The 14,164-nt window shown below is 58.3% G+C and overlaps 2 protein-coding genes across 6 annotated transcripts in view; one reads left to right on the top strand and one right to left on the bottom strand.

The window, feature by feature from the left end:
- The first annotated feature begins 352 nt into the window (after positions 1–352).
- TFF3 (trefoil factor 3) lies at positions 353–3,666 on the top strand. 2 transcript variants are annotated; one of them, XM_045036315.1, is made up of 4 exons: positions 353–510; positions 2,086–2,232; positions 3,401–3,465; positions 3,500–3,666. In XM_045036315.1, exons 1-3 carry the CDS (start codon positions 363–365, stop codon positions 3,412–3,414), a joined length of 309 nt encoding a protein of 102 aa, XP_044892250.1. In that variant the 5' UTR covers positions 353–362; the 3' UTR covers positions 3,415–3,465; positions 3,500–3,666. The 2 variants fall into 2 exon arrangements, with proteins under 2 accessions (XP_044892250.1, NP_001123862.1); NM_001130390.1 differs by lacking the exon at positions 3,500–3,666 and having other exon boundaries at positions 405–510; positions 3,401–3,444.
- A 7,031-nt stretch (positions 3,667–10,697) lies between these two features.
- Positions 10,698–14,164, bottom strand: part of ABCG1 (ATP binding cassette subfamily G member 1) — an 80,947-nt gene continuing 77,480 nt past the window's right edge. For 3 of the 4 annotated variants that reach the window (XM_045036571.1, XM_045036569.1, XM_045036570.1), the window contains 2 exons: positions 13,723–13,799; positions 10,698–11,745 (listed from right to left, as the gene is read on the bottom strand). In XM_045036571.1, the coding sequence (XP_044892506.1) occupies positions 11,552–11,745; positions 13,723–13,799 (271 nt within the window). In that variant the 3' untranslated portion in view covers positions 10,698–11,551. The remainder of the gene's footprint in view (positions 11,746–13,722; positions 13,800–14,164) is intronic. The other variant, XM_045036572.1, reaches the window with a different exon arrangement.

The raw sequence follows: 14,164 nt of genomic DNA on the forward strand, positions 1-14,164 counted from the left end.
CGAAGGAGAGACGACCCCCGTGCGCACAGTGCTGACTCGCTGACTTTTCAAGCACCTGAGGGTCTGGGATTAAGTGGCCTGGGCGCTGTGGCCACGGAGGTGCCGAGCCTTCATCCTGGCCTCCAGGCCGGGCTAATCCCGGCTCCCGGTAGAGGACTGTAACCCGGAGCCTGGACCCTGACCTCCCGGCTTGCTTGCTGCCACAGCGGTGGGGTGGACTTGCTCTCTCCCCCGCAGGAAGACGGGCCGCTGGGGGACTTCACAGTCCCGTGCAGGCAGAAGCAGGTGTAGCTAGAGCCAGAGGGAAGGGCCGTCCCCAAACAAACAGAAGGCAGAGCCCTTGTACAAACACAGGGGTATAAATGAGTCTGCTCGGCCGACGCGGCACGTCCTCTGAGCGGTCGGGTCCCCAGAGCCCGCCCGTGACCATGGAGGCCAGAGTGCTCTGGCTGCTGGCATTGGTCCTGGCCTTGGGGTCCTCCAGCTTGGCTGACCAGTATGTGGGCCTGTGTGAGTACCGTTCTGACTTCGCTCTGTAGGAAGGAGGGGCCAGGAGGCGGGGGGGGGGGGGGTGGGGAACATAGGAGGAGGAGAAGGGACGCTAGGTCCAGGCTCGGGGGGGGGGTGTGTGGGGGGGCTAGAGGAAAGGGATCAAGCCCCCACATTGATTTATAATTGCCATTTACCAGACACACATGTTCCTTCCCAATAGCCCTACAAACTGGGTCTTGCTGTTTACAGACGAGGTAGCTGAGGCTCAGAAAGTTAGTAACTGGCTGCAGGCACCCCCTCCCCGCCAGTGTTGAAACCGGGATTAGAACCCAGGTCTGCCTGGCCGGCCGGCCACCCCCACCGCCTTCTTGGCTGCAGGTTTCTGAGCGACGGTGTAGGTCTTCACGCACCGTTCTGGTGCACTTGCAAGGCAGAAAGGAAAGACCGAGGAACACGGATCCCTGAAGAGCATTTTCAGCACACGGTTTTCACTTGGCCGTGGCGTTGTCCCTGCAGGGGGGGGGGAGGGCGGCTGTCCCACCCACCCAGCTTTGAAGAAATTAGGGTGTGGCTATTATCAGGGGCCAAAGGCAGTGGTTCCCAAACGTGGTGCCTGTCAGAGTCACCAGGACAGCTTTGCGACCCTTACGGCCCAGGAGGTGCCCTTCATGCACAGTGCCTCTGGGATCCCAGTGTGAGCAAATCTGGCTGGGGAAACCAGCGGGGTGAGGCATTACCGCCTGGCACAATAGAGTGGGATTTTAGACACTTCACGTGGTTCTGTTTTCCTAAGGAAAATCCCATTAGGCAATGAGGCCGACTTGGCGGAACTTGAATTTTTTTTTAATGTTTATGTATTTTTGAAGGAGAGAGAGTGTACAAGTGGGGGGAGGGGCAGAGAGCGAGGGAGGCACAGAATCCGTAGCAGCTCCAGGCTCCGAGCTGTCGGCACAGAGCCCGACGCGGGGCTCGAACTCGTGAACCACGAGATCGTCACCTGAGCTGAAGTCGGACGCTTAACCAACCGAGCCACCCAGGCGTCCCAGATTTTGCAGAACTTTAGACACTATGGGCTTGCTTCAACAACAAGTATTGAGGACAGAAGGATGTCCCAGGAGGACGTGACCAGCCAAGTGCCTGGGGGACAGGGGGACACAGGAAAGAAATGGAAAACAGCATGCGCTGTGGTTTTCTGTACTGAACATGCATCTCCTCTTACACTATTCATTTTTTTTAAGGGGGCAGTTTGTGTTGATAACACAGTGAAGGGGAATTTGTTTCGGGGTTCAGGAGCCCCCAGATTCCCACGGGTTCCTGCCAGCCGGAGGGACCCGAGGCCCATGGACTTCCCGACAAGGCTCCAGGGGCACACGAGGGAGGGGGGCGCCCTGGCAGAGGCCAGAGTCCCCACAGAGCATACAGAAGTGTGCGTGGGAGGAGGGTGCTCCTCGAGCCGATGTTGGGGTGCGGGTGGGGTCACGTGCTTCGAACCCAGAGGCTGGGGGGGGGTTGCGAACTTGCCAAATGAAGGCAGCAGCCAACACCCCGGGCCGGCAAGGGCTCCGGCCGCTGACCGGGCTTTGTTTGGGACAGCGGAGAACCTGTGTGCCGTGCCGGCCAAGAACAGGGTGGACTGTGGCTACCCCGAGATCAGCCCCGAGCAGTGTGTCAACAGGGGCTGCTGCTTTGACTCCAGCATCCCCGAGGTGCCTTGGTGCTTCAAGCCTCTGCAGGACACAGGTGAGAGGCCCCGCGAGCCCTGTGTCCCTCCCTGCCCCCCCCCCGGGAAGCCTCCAGAGCCCCAGGAAGCCGCGCGCACCCCGGCGGGACGGCCAGCACCGTGACTGTCCATCGGGGAGGGGGCCTCAGCCAGAGGCGTCGTGCACAGGGAGGTCAGCTGCCAGGGGCCGTCCCCTGCCGTCCCTTTGCTCGGCGGTTTGTGCGAACTATGAAAGCAGTCGTTTCAAAAAGGTGCTCAAAGTCAAGGCACTGTGTCCAGGGAACTAGTTTAAAAACCATCCTGGAGAGAAGTGGAAAACACACGGGTTTGGGAAGTTGGGCCGACATTCGAGGCCTCGCTCGGCAAACAAAGCATCGTCATCTGTGACGCGCTCCCGGCAGACGGCAGATGGTGGCAGCACCGGGCACGGAGCCCTGGCGCCTGTCCACGCCCCGCGACCTTCCCCGCCCTGCCCCCACCGCGATGCACCCCTCCTTCCCTCGGTGTGCAGCGGGGTGAGGGACGGCCGCCCTGGGGAACCCCGCGTCGGCCACGAGCAGGTGTCTGTGCACATGGGTGGTTCGTAGTCCGGCTCCCCGGTCCCACCTCGAATCTTGGGCATGAGGTCTGCTGTGAACCCCCTGGAAGTCCAAGTGCCAGCTCATCTTCTGAGAAGGGCACGGGCTCCACCTTCCTGGAGCCAGCACTCGCCCTGTGTCCCCCCCATAAGCGGGGAGTGGGGCCGCAAGCCAGCGGAGGCCGGCCTCCTGAGCAATGATGGGGCCCTGCCCACGGCCCTGGGGCTTCCTGCCCCTTCCCGGCAAATCGTTGCAGAGGCCCAGATACAGCTCTGGGACCAGGAGAGAGCTGCCAGTTGCCTCTCTGCTGGCTGTTCCCCTACTTTGGGGCCCCTCAGTGGGGGCGGTGGGGGGGCTACACCCTTTCCTTTGGGCGCTGGTGGGGGCCTTGAGATGATGCCGTCTCATTCATCATCTGCCTGAACCCCTTGTTCTGGGGGGACACGTGCTATTCTCCACGAGGCCGGACCCTCAACACTTCTCCAGGGACTGGGGGAGAATGCAGCCCAAGGCACTGACCTTGGAGGCTGTCTTGACCTTGAGAAGCGGGGCACCTGGTGGGTGGAGCCAAGGTTGGTGGTGGTGATGCACGTCTGCGCTTTGTTTCCAGAATGCACATTTTGAAGCGACGCCCACCGGCCCCGGACACCCTGGAATGCGACCTTCCGTGCTCCGGGGGACCCTGCCTGCGTCCTCTGCGGGCCGCGGCGGGGACCCTGCCTGCGTCCTCTGCGGGCCAGCCGCGGCCGCTCCTCCCTGCTTTTCTCCCACCCTGCTCCTGGCAAGCCCTTCCGCTGAAAGCTGATGCCTGGGGCCTGATGGCTTAACCAATAAAGATCCTGTGCTCAGCATGAGGGCTGCGCCTCATTCCCGAGACTCCTCCCGTGCTGTTGAGTTTTATTTCTGCCAAGTGCATTTCCTTTCTCAGCCTCTCCCTGACGGTGGGGGGTGGGGGGTGGCAGGAGGGTGTGATGGCATCTCCGGCCCGGCCCCAGGCCCCGAAAGGCGGCCCCTAAGGAGACGCCCCTTGCGTGAGGATGTCACAGGCCCCAGGCCAAGCCCTGACACGACAGGGAGCCCGAGCGGCCTTCTCAGCATCCACCACCTTGTGTAAATTCAGAAAAGACATTGCAAATGTAAGTTTCAAAACAAACAAACAAACAAAGATCATTAGTGTCTTTCTTGGGGAAGAGAGCAAGCCAATAAAGCCATCTTCCAAACTGGCACTTTTCTGTACTTATTTGCAGGTCAAGTTTAACACCTGTGACACCTCGGGCGGCTTTCTTTTTCCGTTTTCTTCTGAAAATGGCTGCAGCTCTGTAAGGGAGCGAGTCTCACCATGACGATCCCGTCCCAAGTCCTCACGGGGTCCTAATGACGCCTAGACGCAGAGCACCCCACCTGCCCCCTCTCCTCCTGGGACAGGTGGCTCCCCGCGGACTGTCCCTCCCTAACCCCCCCGCGAGGCGGTTTCCAAGGTGGAAGCCAAGCGCGCAGCTCGGGGAGATGGGCCGCCTGGTCCGAGCCACCCTCCCACTGGAGAAGAGACCCCGGTTTCCATCAAAACAACAAGCTTTGTTTCTGGGCCGTTGGGGCCAGGCCCCAGAGCTGACTCTATCCCTGGAAGGGACATACGGTTGCCCTTGTCTTACAGATAAGGAAACATTAGGAGAGAGACTTAAAAAGACCCAGCCAGTGGCTTCTGCTGAGAGGGGACCACGTCAGGACGCCCAGGCCTCTGAAACCAAAGCTCTGTGTGTTCCTCGTAAAGCCCAGCAGCTACTCCTGCCAGGCCGAGGGAGGGAACCTTTCCAGAAGCATCTCTGACCAAGCAGCACGTGCAAAGTGCAGCTTCCTCTCCTGGGGACGCTGCTGCCCAGAGCTGTTCTCCCCCAGACACGCCCCTGGTTCTGCCTTTGTGTCCCTTTCTCTTCACAGACCGAGCCCGGCCTTTGAGGCCAGGCCGGATCTTAGCTGGAGGGGTTCAGGGGTCACCCCGGGCCCTGGGCCTTGGCGATGGCCGTCAGCCATGGTCCTGGTGACCGGGCTGTGCCACACAGCCTGCTGGGTGAGGGGAGGGCCACGTCCTGGCCAGTGACAAGAGACAGCCCCCCCCCACCACGGAGGCACGAGGACCCCAGAACTCGGCACCCCGCCCTTCCTGGATGCAGCTGCGGCCCAGTGGCCATCACCCTTCAGAGACAGTGCTGTCACCACCCACAGTGTCGTCACTCGCTGGCCAGATCAGAGCTACTGCTTCTCCTTCTGAGCCCTGGACACCCCGGTCCCGCCCACTACCCCCACCCCCCAGGCAGCGTCTTCTCTCCTGTTGTCTTGGAAGACCCCCAGTCTTGACAGGGTCTTCCCGGGGAACTCGGAGAGACCCCAGGCCAGACTCACACACGGAAACAACCTTCACACCCAGCACAGGGGCCTCCTTCCAGAGACCTCGCTGCTTAGGAGAACCATCTGGAGGAGGGGGACTTGAGTGTTTCATCCTGGGGCTCACAGGTCTTTTCTGAACCTTCCCTCTGTTGTTCCCACAGTGGGCGCAGGGGGGTCCTCACGCAAGTCAGGCTTTGGACTGTCTGCTCCATGCTCCCTGGGGGTCCCGGGCAGTGTGAATGCTACCCCCCCAAAGCCAACAGCTTCGTGAATAGTTCAAAGAATGGATGCAGATGATGGAGACATCTGAGAGGCTTCCGAAAACCTCAGAGGCCAGGCCATTAGATCAGGCTTGAGGGTGGGCTCGGCCCCGGCCCCGGCCCCGGCCAGCCAGGCAGAGAAGCTGGTCACCTCCATCAGTGCCGGGCGGACGCCCAACAGCGAGAGCAAAGTGGGTTGTTGGGTGGGCGGGGTCTCCAGGTCAGAGATTCGGACGCTGACCCAAGGTTCAAGATTCTTCCTCTCTCCAGCCTGTGTCAAAAACGAAGTGAACAAGCAAAACCTGTAGCTCACTTGTCCCCACAAAGCCTCTGGGCCAAAAAGGCCACAGACATCTGGGGACACTGCCAGGCCACTTTAAAAAAAAAAAAAAAGACTCCACTAAAAATATCATTTATCTTGATCGCTGAGTTTTAGGGCAACCTTCCAATTTTGTGCCTCTCCCTCGCCCCGTTCTGAGCCCATGGGGGCCATGATATTCTCATGAACAAGTTCACAGAGCACCTGCAACCGGCCAGACCGCCGACCGCCTTGGAGGGAGATACCCCCAGCCGCTGCTCCATCCATCCACCTGGTCCGAGCCCCCAGGGCCCACCGGCTCCCTCTTCAGGTCACCACGAGTACTATGGCTTCCTACCCATCGGGGCTGCCACCCTACCCTTCTCCCCTTCTAGAAAAGATGTATTAAGATCCCCGATCTCTCCACTACACCTACCTCCTGCCGGCACCTCTTGAGCAAAACTCCATTTCCTTGAACACCCTCAAAACTGCATAACGCACGCCTAAGTCCTACAGTTAATCCTTCCTAACACCTTCTTACCGAGATGCCCCATAATGTGCTGTGTTCCTGTGGTTTTTGGCAGGAGAACGTCGTCAAGACAGGCTGAAGGCTTGGTGGGGTGATGGGGGCGTAGGGACACATGGTTTCAACCCGTGGTCCTCAGTGGGGCCTTCACGGCCATAGGGGATGTTTGGAGATCTATGGGCATGTCTCTTAGTGCCATATGAATGGGAGGAGGGGCTGCTGGCATCGAGTGGGCACAAAGCCAGATATGGGGGGTCTGCAGTGTGCTGGGGGGTACTGTGGATGGCCAGTGTCCTGTTGGATGCTCAGGCAGCCACAGACCTGTTTGTAATGGTTGGAGACTAGAAGTAGGTTAAAATCCTAACACAGGGGCGTGTCGGGGGCTCAGCCGGTCAAGTGTCTGACTCTTGATCTCTGCTCAGATCATGACCTCACAGTTTAGAGGTTCAAGCCCCATATCGGGCTCCGCGCTGACAGTGTGGAGCCTGCTTGGGATTCTCTCGCTCCCTCTCTCTCTCTGCCCCTCCCCCACTCACTCTGTCTCTCTCAAAATGAAAATAATAATAATAATAAATGAAATGAATAGGGGTGCCTGGATGGCTCAGTCCGTTAAGCATCCAACTCTTAGTTTCAGCCCGGGTCATGATCTCACGGTCTATGAGTTCGAGCCCCACGTCAGGCTCTGCGCTGAGAGCACAGAGCCTGCCTGAGATTCTCTCTCTCCCTCTCCCCCTGCCCCTCCTCTGCTCTCTCTTTCTCTCAAAATAAAGTAACTTAAAAGTATTTTTTTAAGTCAATAAATGAAATAAAATAAAATCCTAAAAGCAAAGTTGTTGTCAAGTTTGGATATACCGGATTTCCCAGGAATGCAAGGGAAGCCTTCTGCGTAGTTCGGAGCTTTGGCCGAGTGGGTCATTCCCGACACGCCATCACCAGGGACAGTGCCTCACGTGCCTTGTGACTTGTCCACCCTGGGGCTGCCTACATCCCTGGTGCCTCGATGCCTTGCATCACTCGTAACAAGGGTGGGGGGGGGATTGGTGCAGGGGCGAGCCCCCGCCCTCACCTCTGTCTCCTTCTCCAGCTCCGGCACGCACAGCTACACAAACATGTAGCATTATCGCCCCATCAGTACTTTCCCTTTACTTCTCATTTTTTCTAGGGCAGGCTGCATGTTTATTTCTTTTAAACTCTGTGTGTAGGCAGGTTATTAAGTTATTAAGTATAAAATTATTAGGTATAACTTCAGTTCAGGAGATCAAAAGGGGTCTTATGAAATCCTTGCTGTAAAGAAGGGGGCTGTGCTGGGATGAGACTCCCCACCTCCCAGGGAGGCCTCTTGCCGCTTCTTGCCGGGGTCCCCAGCAAGACAGCCCCAGGAGACCCCTGCCTCCCCCGCCTCTCTTCGTTCCCGTATTTTCAATCTGAAACCTGGGTCATGGCTTTTGAACTTAAAAAACCCCAAAGGCTGACAAATGTGTTCTCTGGTTCCCCAGGACAACCTCCCTAAAGCCCCCTCCCCCTCGTCCCCAGTTCAGATGAGGGAGGGTCACCAGGCCCACAGAAGCGTGGATAACATGACCTTGGCTCCCACCTGCCCGGTACCCTGTACCTTTACTTCCCATTCAGGGGCCGTGCTCCCTCTTTCCAAAACAATCCATTTCTCCCCAGTATCCCCGCAGCTATGGAGGCCGAGTGGGTAAAACCTGGGGTCGTGAACCCCCAGCCCATACTGCTGAGCCCAGCCCCGCCCAAAGCGCATTGCTGGGGCCCAGAAGCAGGCATCTGGGAAGGGGTGGGGGGTCTGTGCCCCTCCAGGGCTGTGATGGAGCCTGGTGAAAACCATAAACCCCATGGTCTGTCTCTCGCTCACCCCCTGGTCCCTCCCTCTGTCCCCACTAAAGGATCAAGGGGCTCAGTTCCAACTCCAGGAGATCTTGGCTGACCTGACCTGCATGTCAAAGTGTGTGCCCTCGAGGCCCAGGACTCCTGCAGGAATGACTGACACCCCCTCACGGCCCCGTGTACAAACCCACCTCCAGTCTCCACCAATTAAGGGGAAGCTTTATCTTTGCCAAAATTTCAAAGTTCCTCCTTCTCCTCCTGTGCTTGAGCCTAACCTAGGTGTGGCCCATGGCTCCACCTCCCACCCCTGGAGATCTCCTCTGTGCTGGGGGAGGGAACAGATTGGAGGGGAGGACGGTCTCAGGGAAGCACTTGGCGCCCTGCCCCCCTCACGGACGATGAAACAGCGGCCCAGCCTTCTTTAAGGCTCATTGCTGCCCCCACTACGGTTCACATATTCCACTTCATTTAGCCCCACGGCAGCCCTGCGAGGTACAGATTATAAGTGAGCAAGTGGACGCACAGAGACGTTAGGCCGAGAGCCCAAGGTCACACAGCAGAGAGAGGGACCGGAGCCCAGAGTCTGGTTCCAGGGTCCGCAGACACTCCCCCAGCATCTCCAAGCTCTTTGGGTAGAGGAGAGGGGCTCCTTCTCAGTTCACGGCCAAGGCACTGGGTGGGGTAGTCCGTGGAGGAAAGGGGGGAAGAGGCAGATGGCTCCAGCAGTAGCAATGGCCGGATGGCTACTTTGCGTCCTGCCAGAGAGAGCTGGAGGCAGCCCCCCCACCTGCAGGCTGCCGAAGGGTCTTTGAGGGCATCCCAATGTCCTGGGACCCCACCCAGGTGCACGCTAGCCCAGGGCAAGCTGGAGGGACAAGAGGAGCAGACATCTGGGGGACGTTTGCCGAAGCCACCCGCCCCAGCCACCTGGGACTCACTGAGCAGCGCCCCCAGGACAGATCGACAAGGACCCCGCCCCCTGGTGGAAGCCAAGACCCTGCAAGCCCCCCAGCTCACTGGGCTGGAGAACTCGGACCCAGTTTACCCGCAAGTTCCCGGGTGGGGGCAACAGAGAAAAATCAGGTCGCTGTTTTGCACAAGGAGTTTTGGGGTGAAGGTGAGTTATGTGTTCGCTACACATCTTCTGTTGCTGCCCCAAGTCTGCAGCTGCCTCCCGCGTTCCCAGGAGCCGTGGGGAGGCCAGCCCGGGCAGGAGGAGGCGTCCGGACAGGGGCCTGGCTCCCCGAAGTGCTCCGTGTGTGCACAGGGCAGGGTGGCCTCTGTCGGCTGGGGTGTCTTTCCCCTTTGCCCCGGGTCTGATCGTCTCCAGGCGCCGCCCCACCGCGGCCGATGCCCAGAGAGGTTGTGGACGTGGAAACTAGGCCGGACCGAGCACCTGGCGTGTGTCAGATGGCGACTGAGCACACGAGACCTGCAAACCCACTGAATGCTCCGGAACCATCCGCGAGGCGGGGGGCGTCTCCACCTCCTTGGCAGAGGAGGAAACAGACATGGAGCCAGTTAGTAATTTGGTCGGGAGTTTGCAGCCAGCAAGGCCGGGCTGTGAGGACATCCCTACGGCAGGAGGCCGCCCAGGGCTCGCAGCCCTTCTAGAAGAGAGTGGTTGGATTACAGCACCTGCCGTGCATAGGCCGTTCTGGTCCGTTTCCAGCCACAGCAGTGTCTGTCTCCTGACAGTGGCTGAAGAAATTAAATAGTTCTGTTTCAACCTTGTGTAGAGGCCCCGCGGTAATCTGCTAGGTTTAAAAATGAAACACCCAAATCCAGACAAACCAAATGGGAGCGATTTCCTCTAATTACTTGCTTGCCAGGAGCCAAAGGCCCCCTCCCCCCAAGCCCAGTTCTGCCCCTGAGTCCTATGGGGTCCATGGAGGTCTCCAAGGGGTGCAGAATCTTCCCGGGGACTTTTAAACAACAACATTCTTGGCTGGGGACAGCCGGTGTTGATAGAGCGCCCAGAGAGCTTTAACCAGTTTTAAAATTGGGGGCTAGAAAGTGCTACAGTGTGGGCCGGAAACTCTTTTTCCCTTTTCCCCAAACTGCAGTGAGAAATCATATATTTATTCTTACTTTACTGATGCGGAAGTTGAGAGAAATTTACCGGAGGACCCAGCCTTGCTGAGGTTCAAAGCTAGGACGTGCTGACTGCTCTTGTGGGGGCTACACGGACCCGATGACCCTCACAGCCTCATCAGGCTGCCTGGGCACTCAGCTGACACCGGGACCCCCACATGGTGCCCCATAAGCCTGGCCAGAGCTCCCCTGAAATTCACACCCACCGTGGTCATTAAACCTGATTATTATCTCCGGTGATGTGTACCTGCCTTCCCCACCTCTTGAGTTTAAGTACAGCTGGGCACTAAAAGTGTGGCTTTAAGGGACGCCCGGGTGGCTCAGTCGGGTAAGCATCTGACTCTTATTGCGATCTCACAGTTTGTGGGTTCGAGCCCAGCGTGGAGCCTGCTTGGGATTCTCTCTCCCTCTCTCTGCCCCTCCCCCGCTTGCCCTCTCTGTCTCTGTCTCTGTCTCAAAAATAAATGAATAAACTTAAACAAAAATTTTTTGGAACCAGTGCGGCTTCAACATTTATTTGGTAACGGTTCCTTCTGCGTAGGCTGCATGGTTCTGGATCGTCCCGGGATATGTTGGCTTTTCACTGGAATTCACACTCTCTTCTACGGATCCTCAAGCGTTCAATGGCACACAGAGGAAGGTTTTTGTTTCACACTTAGACACGAGGGTCAGACTGGCGACAGACTCCGCGGGGAAACCCCGAGAGGGAGGGGGTCAGGCATCGCCGGGAGTCTCAGAACTGCTGCGGGTCTGGCACCTCTGAACGCAGACAGGGAAGGCACAAAAGGGGGTGGGCAGGGCCTCAGACCATGGCCAAGTTCGGGCGAGGTGTCCTAGCGAGCCAAAGTGCCCCTTACAAGAATCCTTTCTGGGGGCAAGAAGGGCCCGGCACCGGCGCCGTGTTGCATCGTAAGGGGCATCGGCTGGGGGAGTTCGTCCACCTCTGCCGGATTTTCTCGGACGGGCTTCTGGACGGCGTGTGGCCCAGGAATTGTCACGGTGGCTCCTTTCTCGCTGTGCGTTTTCTCTGAGGCCCTTCCGGAACCTGGGCTGGAAATCCTCCCCTCGGACCGCTGGCCTTTAGGGCTGAAGAGGTGCGGTCGTGCCCTGGAAAGAGACATCCTTTGAGCTTCAAAGACCCCGTCGGCCAGCTGGGGACAGCGGCCATGGCGACATCAGAGCGTGTTTGACAGCTGTGGCCGCAAGACGCAGGCTGGGAAAAACCTGGAAAACCGGCACACCGTGGCCGGCCTTAGCGCCGTGGGGGGAGGCGGGGGTCTCCAACCTTCCTGAGCCGCTGGCAGTCCTTCTCGTGCGTGAGAGGCTACTTTCGACAACGAAACGAGCTTTATGCTAATTGAAAGAAGCCAGACGCCGAGACAGCAAGAGCGTGACTGCATGTCTGTGACGTGCACAGAACAGGTGCATCCAGAGACAGGAGGCACGTTCGCGGCTGCCGGGGACGGGCTGGTGGTGGGTTTCTTCCGCAGGCGACGAAGGAGTTCGGAAACTGGCGACTGGCCACGGCTGCACGAGTCTGTGAGATCCTGGAAAGCAGTGAACCGTACACGTTAACAGGGCAAATTTCACATGGGATGAGCTCGCTCTCTCTCTCTCTCTCTCTCTTTCCATATACGTTATATATAATAAACACAATTGTGCTTCTAATCTCTCTCTGTGGATTTACTGCCTTTGGACAGCGTCAGACTTTCTGCTCCAAGAACTGAGTTTACTTCCAAGAGTTTACCAAGGGCCACGGTGGGGGCCGGTGCATCCTGTCCTCCGCACCACTGGCCTTACCAGATGGCCTCTGAGGGGGCCTCGTCCCCTTCCAGGTGACCCCGGGCCGAGGGCTCTCTCCACCTTCTGCAGCTCAGGGTGCGAGAATTATTAGCTGCTTCTCACCAGACAGCTGCCCTTGCCCCTGTTGGCCTGGACGCTGCAGCCTTTCTCTGTTTGGTTTTGTGGGGTACAGATGGTCCCCTCTGCTCCGACCTACAAACCTTGCCGGGAGGGCTGGGCTGCTCCATGGCCCACGGCGCACAGCCCCGGCGTCCACTAGAGGGAGTCCTTGGCGCCCACGTCTGTTCCGTCATTGCTCTGGGCCAGCCACCCCTCCCCCACTTCTCACCAACCCAGCGGAATTTTCTGTCCTGGGATGTGCAGAGATCCCTTCTCCTCCTGCCACCTGCTCTCAACTGTGACACCCGGATGAGGAAATTGGGGGAAACGAATCAAGTTCCAAGGTCACTCCTGGGTGTGGCCGGATTAGCATCTCCTAAGAGCGGGAGCACAGAGCACAGACCCACAGGGCCGGCCGGCTGCTCGCGCGTAGCAGGACAGAGGAAAGAAGGCAGCTGGGGGAAGAGGGTTTGTCCATCAGGAAGAGCACCTGTCACAGGGCTTTATCTCTACTGCTTACATCATTGTCTTTCTACAGAACGGGGTTGCTTTCACCGCCAAGGCCATGGCGATGTTGTCAGCAAGGATTAGCACTCTTGGGTGGGGTAGGACCCTCTTTCCCAACAACATCCCCGGGCTGGCGGCTTTGTTGGGGGTCTCCCGTCCCCCGCACGCCTGCAGCTCCCAAGCGTCACCACGTTCGCATGTAAGGGAAGGCCAGAGGGCTGGAGACGAGATGTCAGCCACGGGGGACTGCCCCAAAGCCACCATGAGAGTGAGGGGGGCACACGTGGGGTCCGCGGGTCCCCGTCTTCTCTGTGCACCTGTCCTTCCTTCCACTTGCGTTTCCAGAAAGCCTTCTGTGATTTAAATTGTGGGTTACAAGGATATCAGTAGAAGAATGCTGTCCAGATTTTCAGATTTATTAAAGCCTGTTTGTTATTGTGGAGACAACCACAGCGTCTCTCCGAAGGGAAATGGCTGCAGGGATTCTGGAACGTTCCCGCAATGATGCGCCACGCAGCTGCTGAAGTGAGAATAGGGAGGGCTGTGCCCTTCGGTCTGGAGCGCCGTCTGCGACCAGGTGGGAGGGGAGGCGAGCGGGGGCGTGGGGTGGGGGTGCTGTGTCCGCCTCTCTGGGGGAACAGACTGCTGTCTGCTTGTCCACTCCGGGTACCTCGAGGGGGGTGCCTGGGACGGGTTCGGGGCAAGATCATTCACTTTTGCATTATTTGTTAAAACAAGTATGTAGAATTTTTGTAATTTAAAGATGCAAATGAAGATAATTTTGGAAAAAGTGTGGAAGGAATGGGGATTTTGATGGGGGAAGGAGCAGAGGGGTTTGGGAGCATCTCACAAGATTTGGGGGCAGAGAAACCCGGGCAGGAAGAAGGGGTGATGAATGCTGGGTCATCGGGTGGTGGCTTCTCTCTCTGTGTGTCCCTGCGTCCACACCTTCCTCCACACCTGCAGAAGTAATCTGGTCCTCCCCATCACGGCCACACCCAGGTGATGATCCCAGAGTGACACCTGTGCCCAGGCCCAGCCTGAACCCCAGTGTTGACCTATACAGGGGCCCTTAGAACATAAAGTCACCAGAGCTGACTCCTGGGGACACTCACCCATCATCGTGCCCCTCGGCAAAGTACCTGGGAGAAGTTTCCTCTGGTCATGGGGGATGGGTTCCCGCAGCCACTTCCTGTGACAAAACAGATTCTCCTCCTTAGCCTTCAACCCCACAGTGTCTTCTTCCCACGTGGGGAGACGACGCGGGGGTCAAAAGCCCTGGCTCCCTGCGAGACCGTCACCATCTGAATTCGCCCTCCATCACTCGTCTTGGGTCGGCTGTGAAATCTCTAAGAACCTCGCTTCCTCATCTGTGGCCCTCCGGCCCCGCCCGAGGAGGGCGTTGAAATGAGATAGTGCACGAAAGGGCACTTGGCCCGTCCTCCCGCAGAACCAGTGGGGGCTGCCCACCACGCCACTACCACTCGTGTTCCTCTTCCCATCCGTGACAACAGCAGCTGAGCCGATGGCTCCATCAAGAGCGAGTTTCTGCCAGAC

This window comes from Felis catus, chromosome C2 (assembly GCF_018350175.1).
Source record: "Felis catus isolate Fca126 chromosome C2, F.catus_Fca126_mat1.0, whole genome shotgun sequence".
Taxonomy (NCBI): domain Eukaryota; kingdom Metazoa; phylum Chordata; class Mammalia; order Carnivora; family Felidae; genus Felis; species Felis catus.

Excerpts from the sequence above, each read along its gene's own strand:
- TFF3 (XM_045036315.1), top strand. The coding sequence starts at position 363 with ATGAGTCTGCTCGGCCGACGCGGCACGTCCTCTGAGCGGTCGGGTCCC. Across the intron at positions 511-2,085 it reads TGACCAGTATGTGGGCCTGT|CGGAGAACCTGTGTGCCGTG; the intron begins GTGAGTACCGTT and ends TGTTTGGGACAG.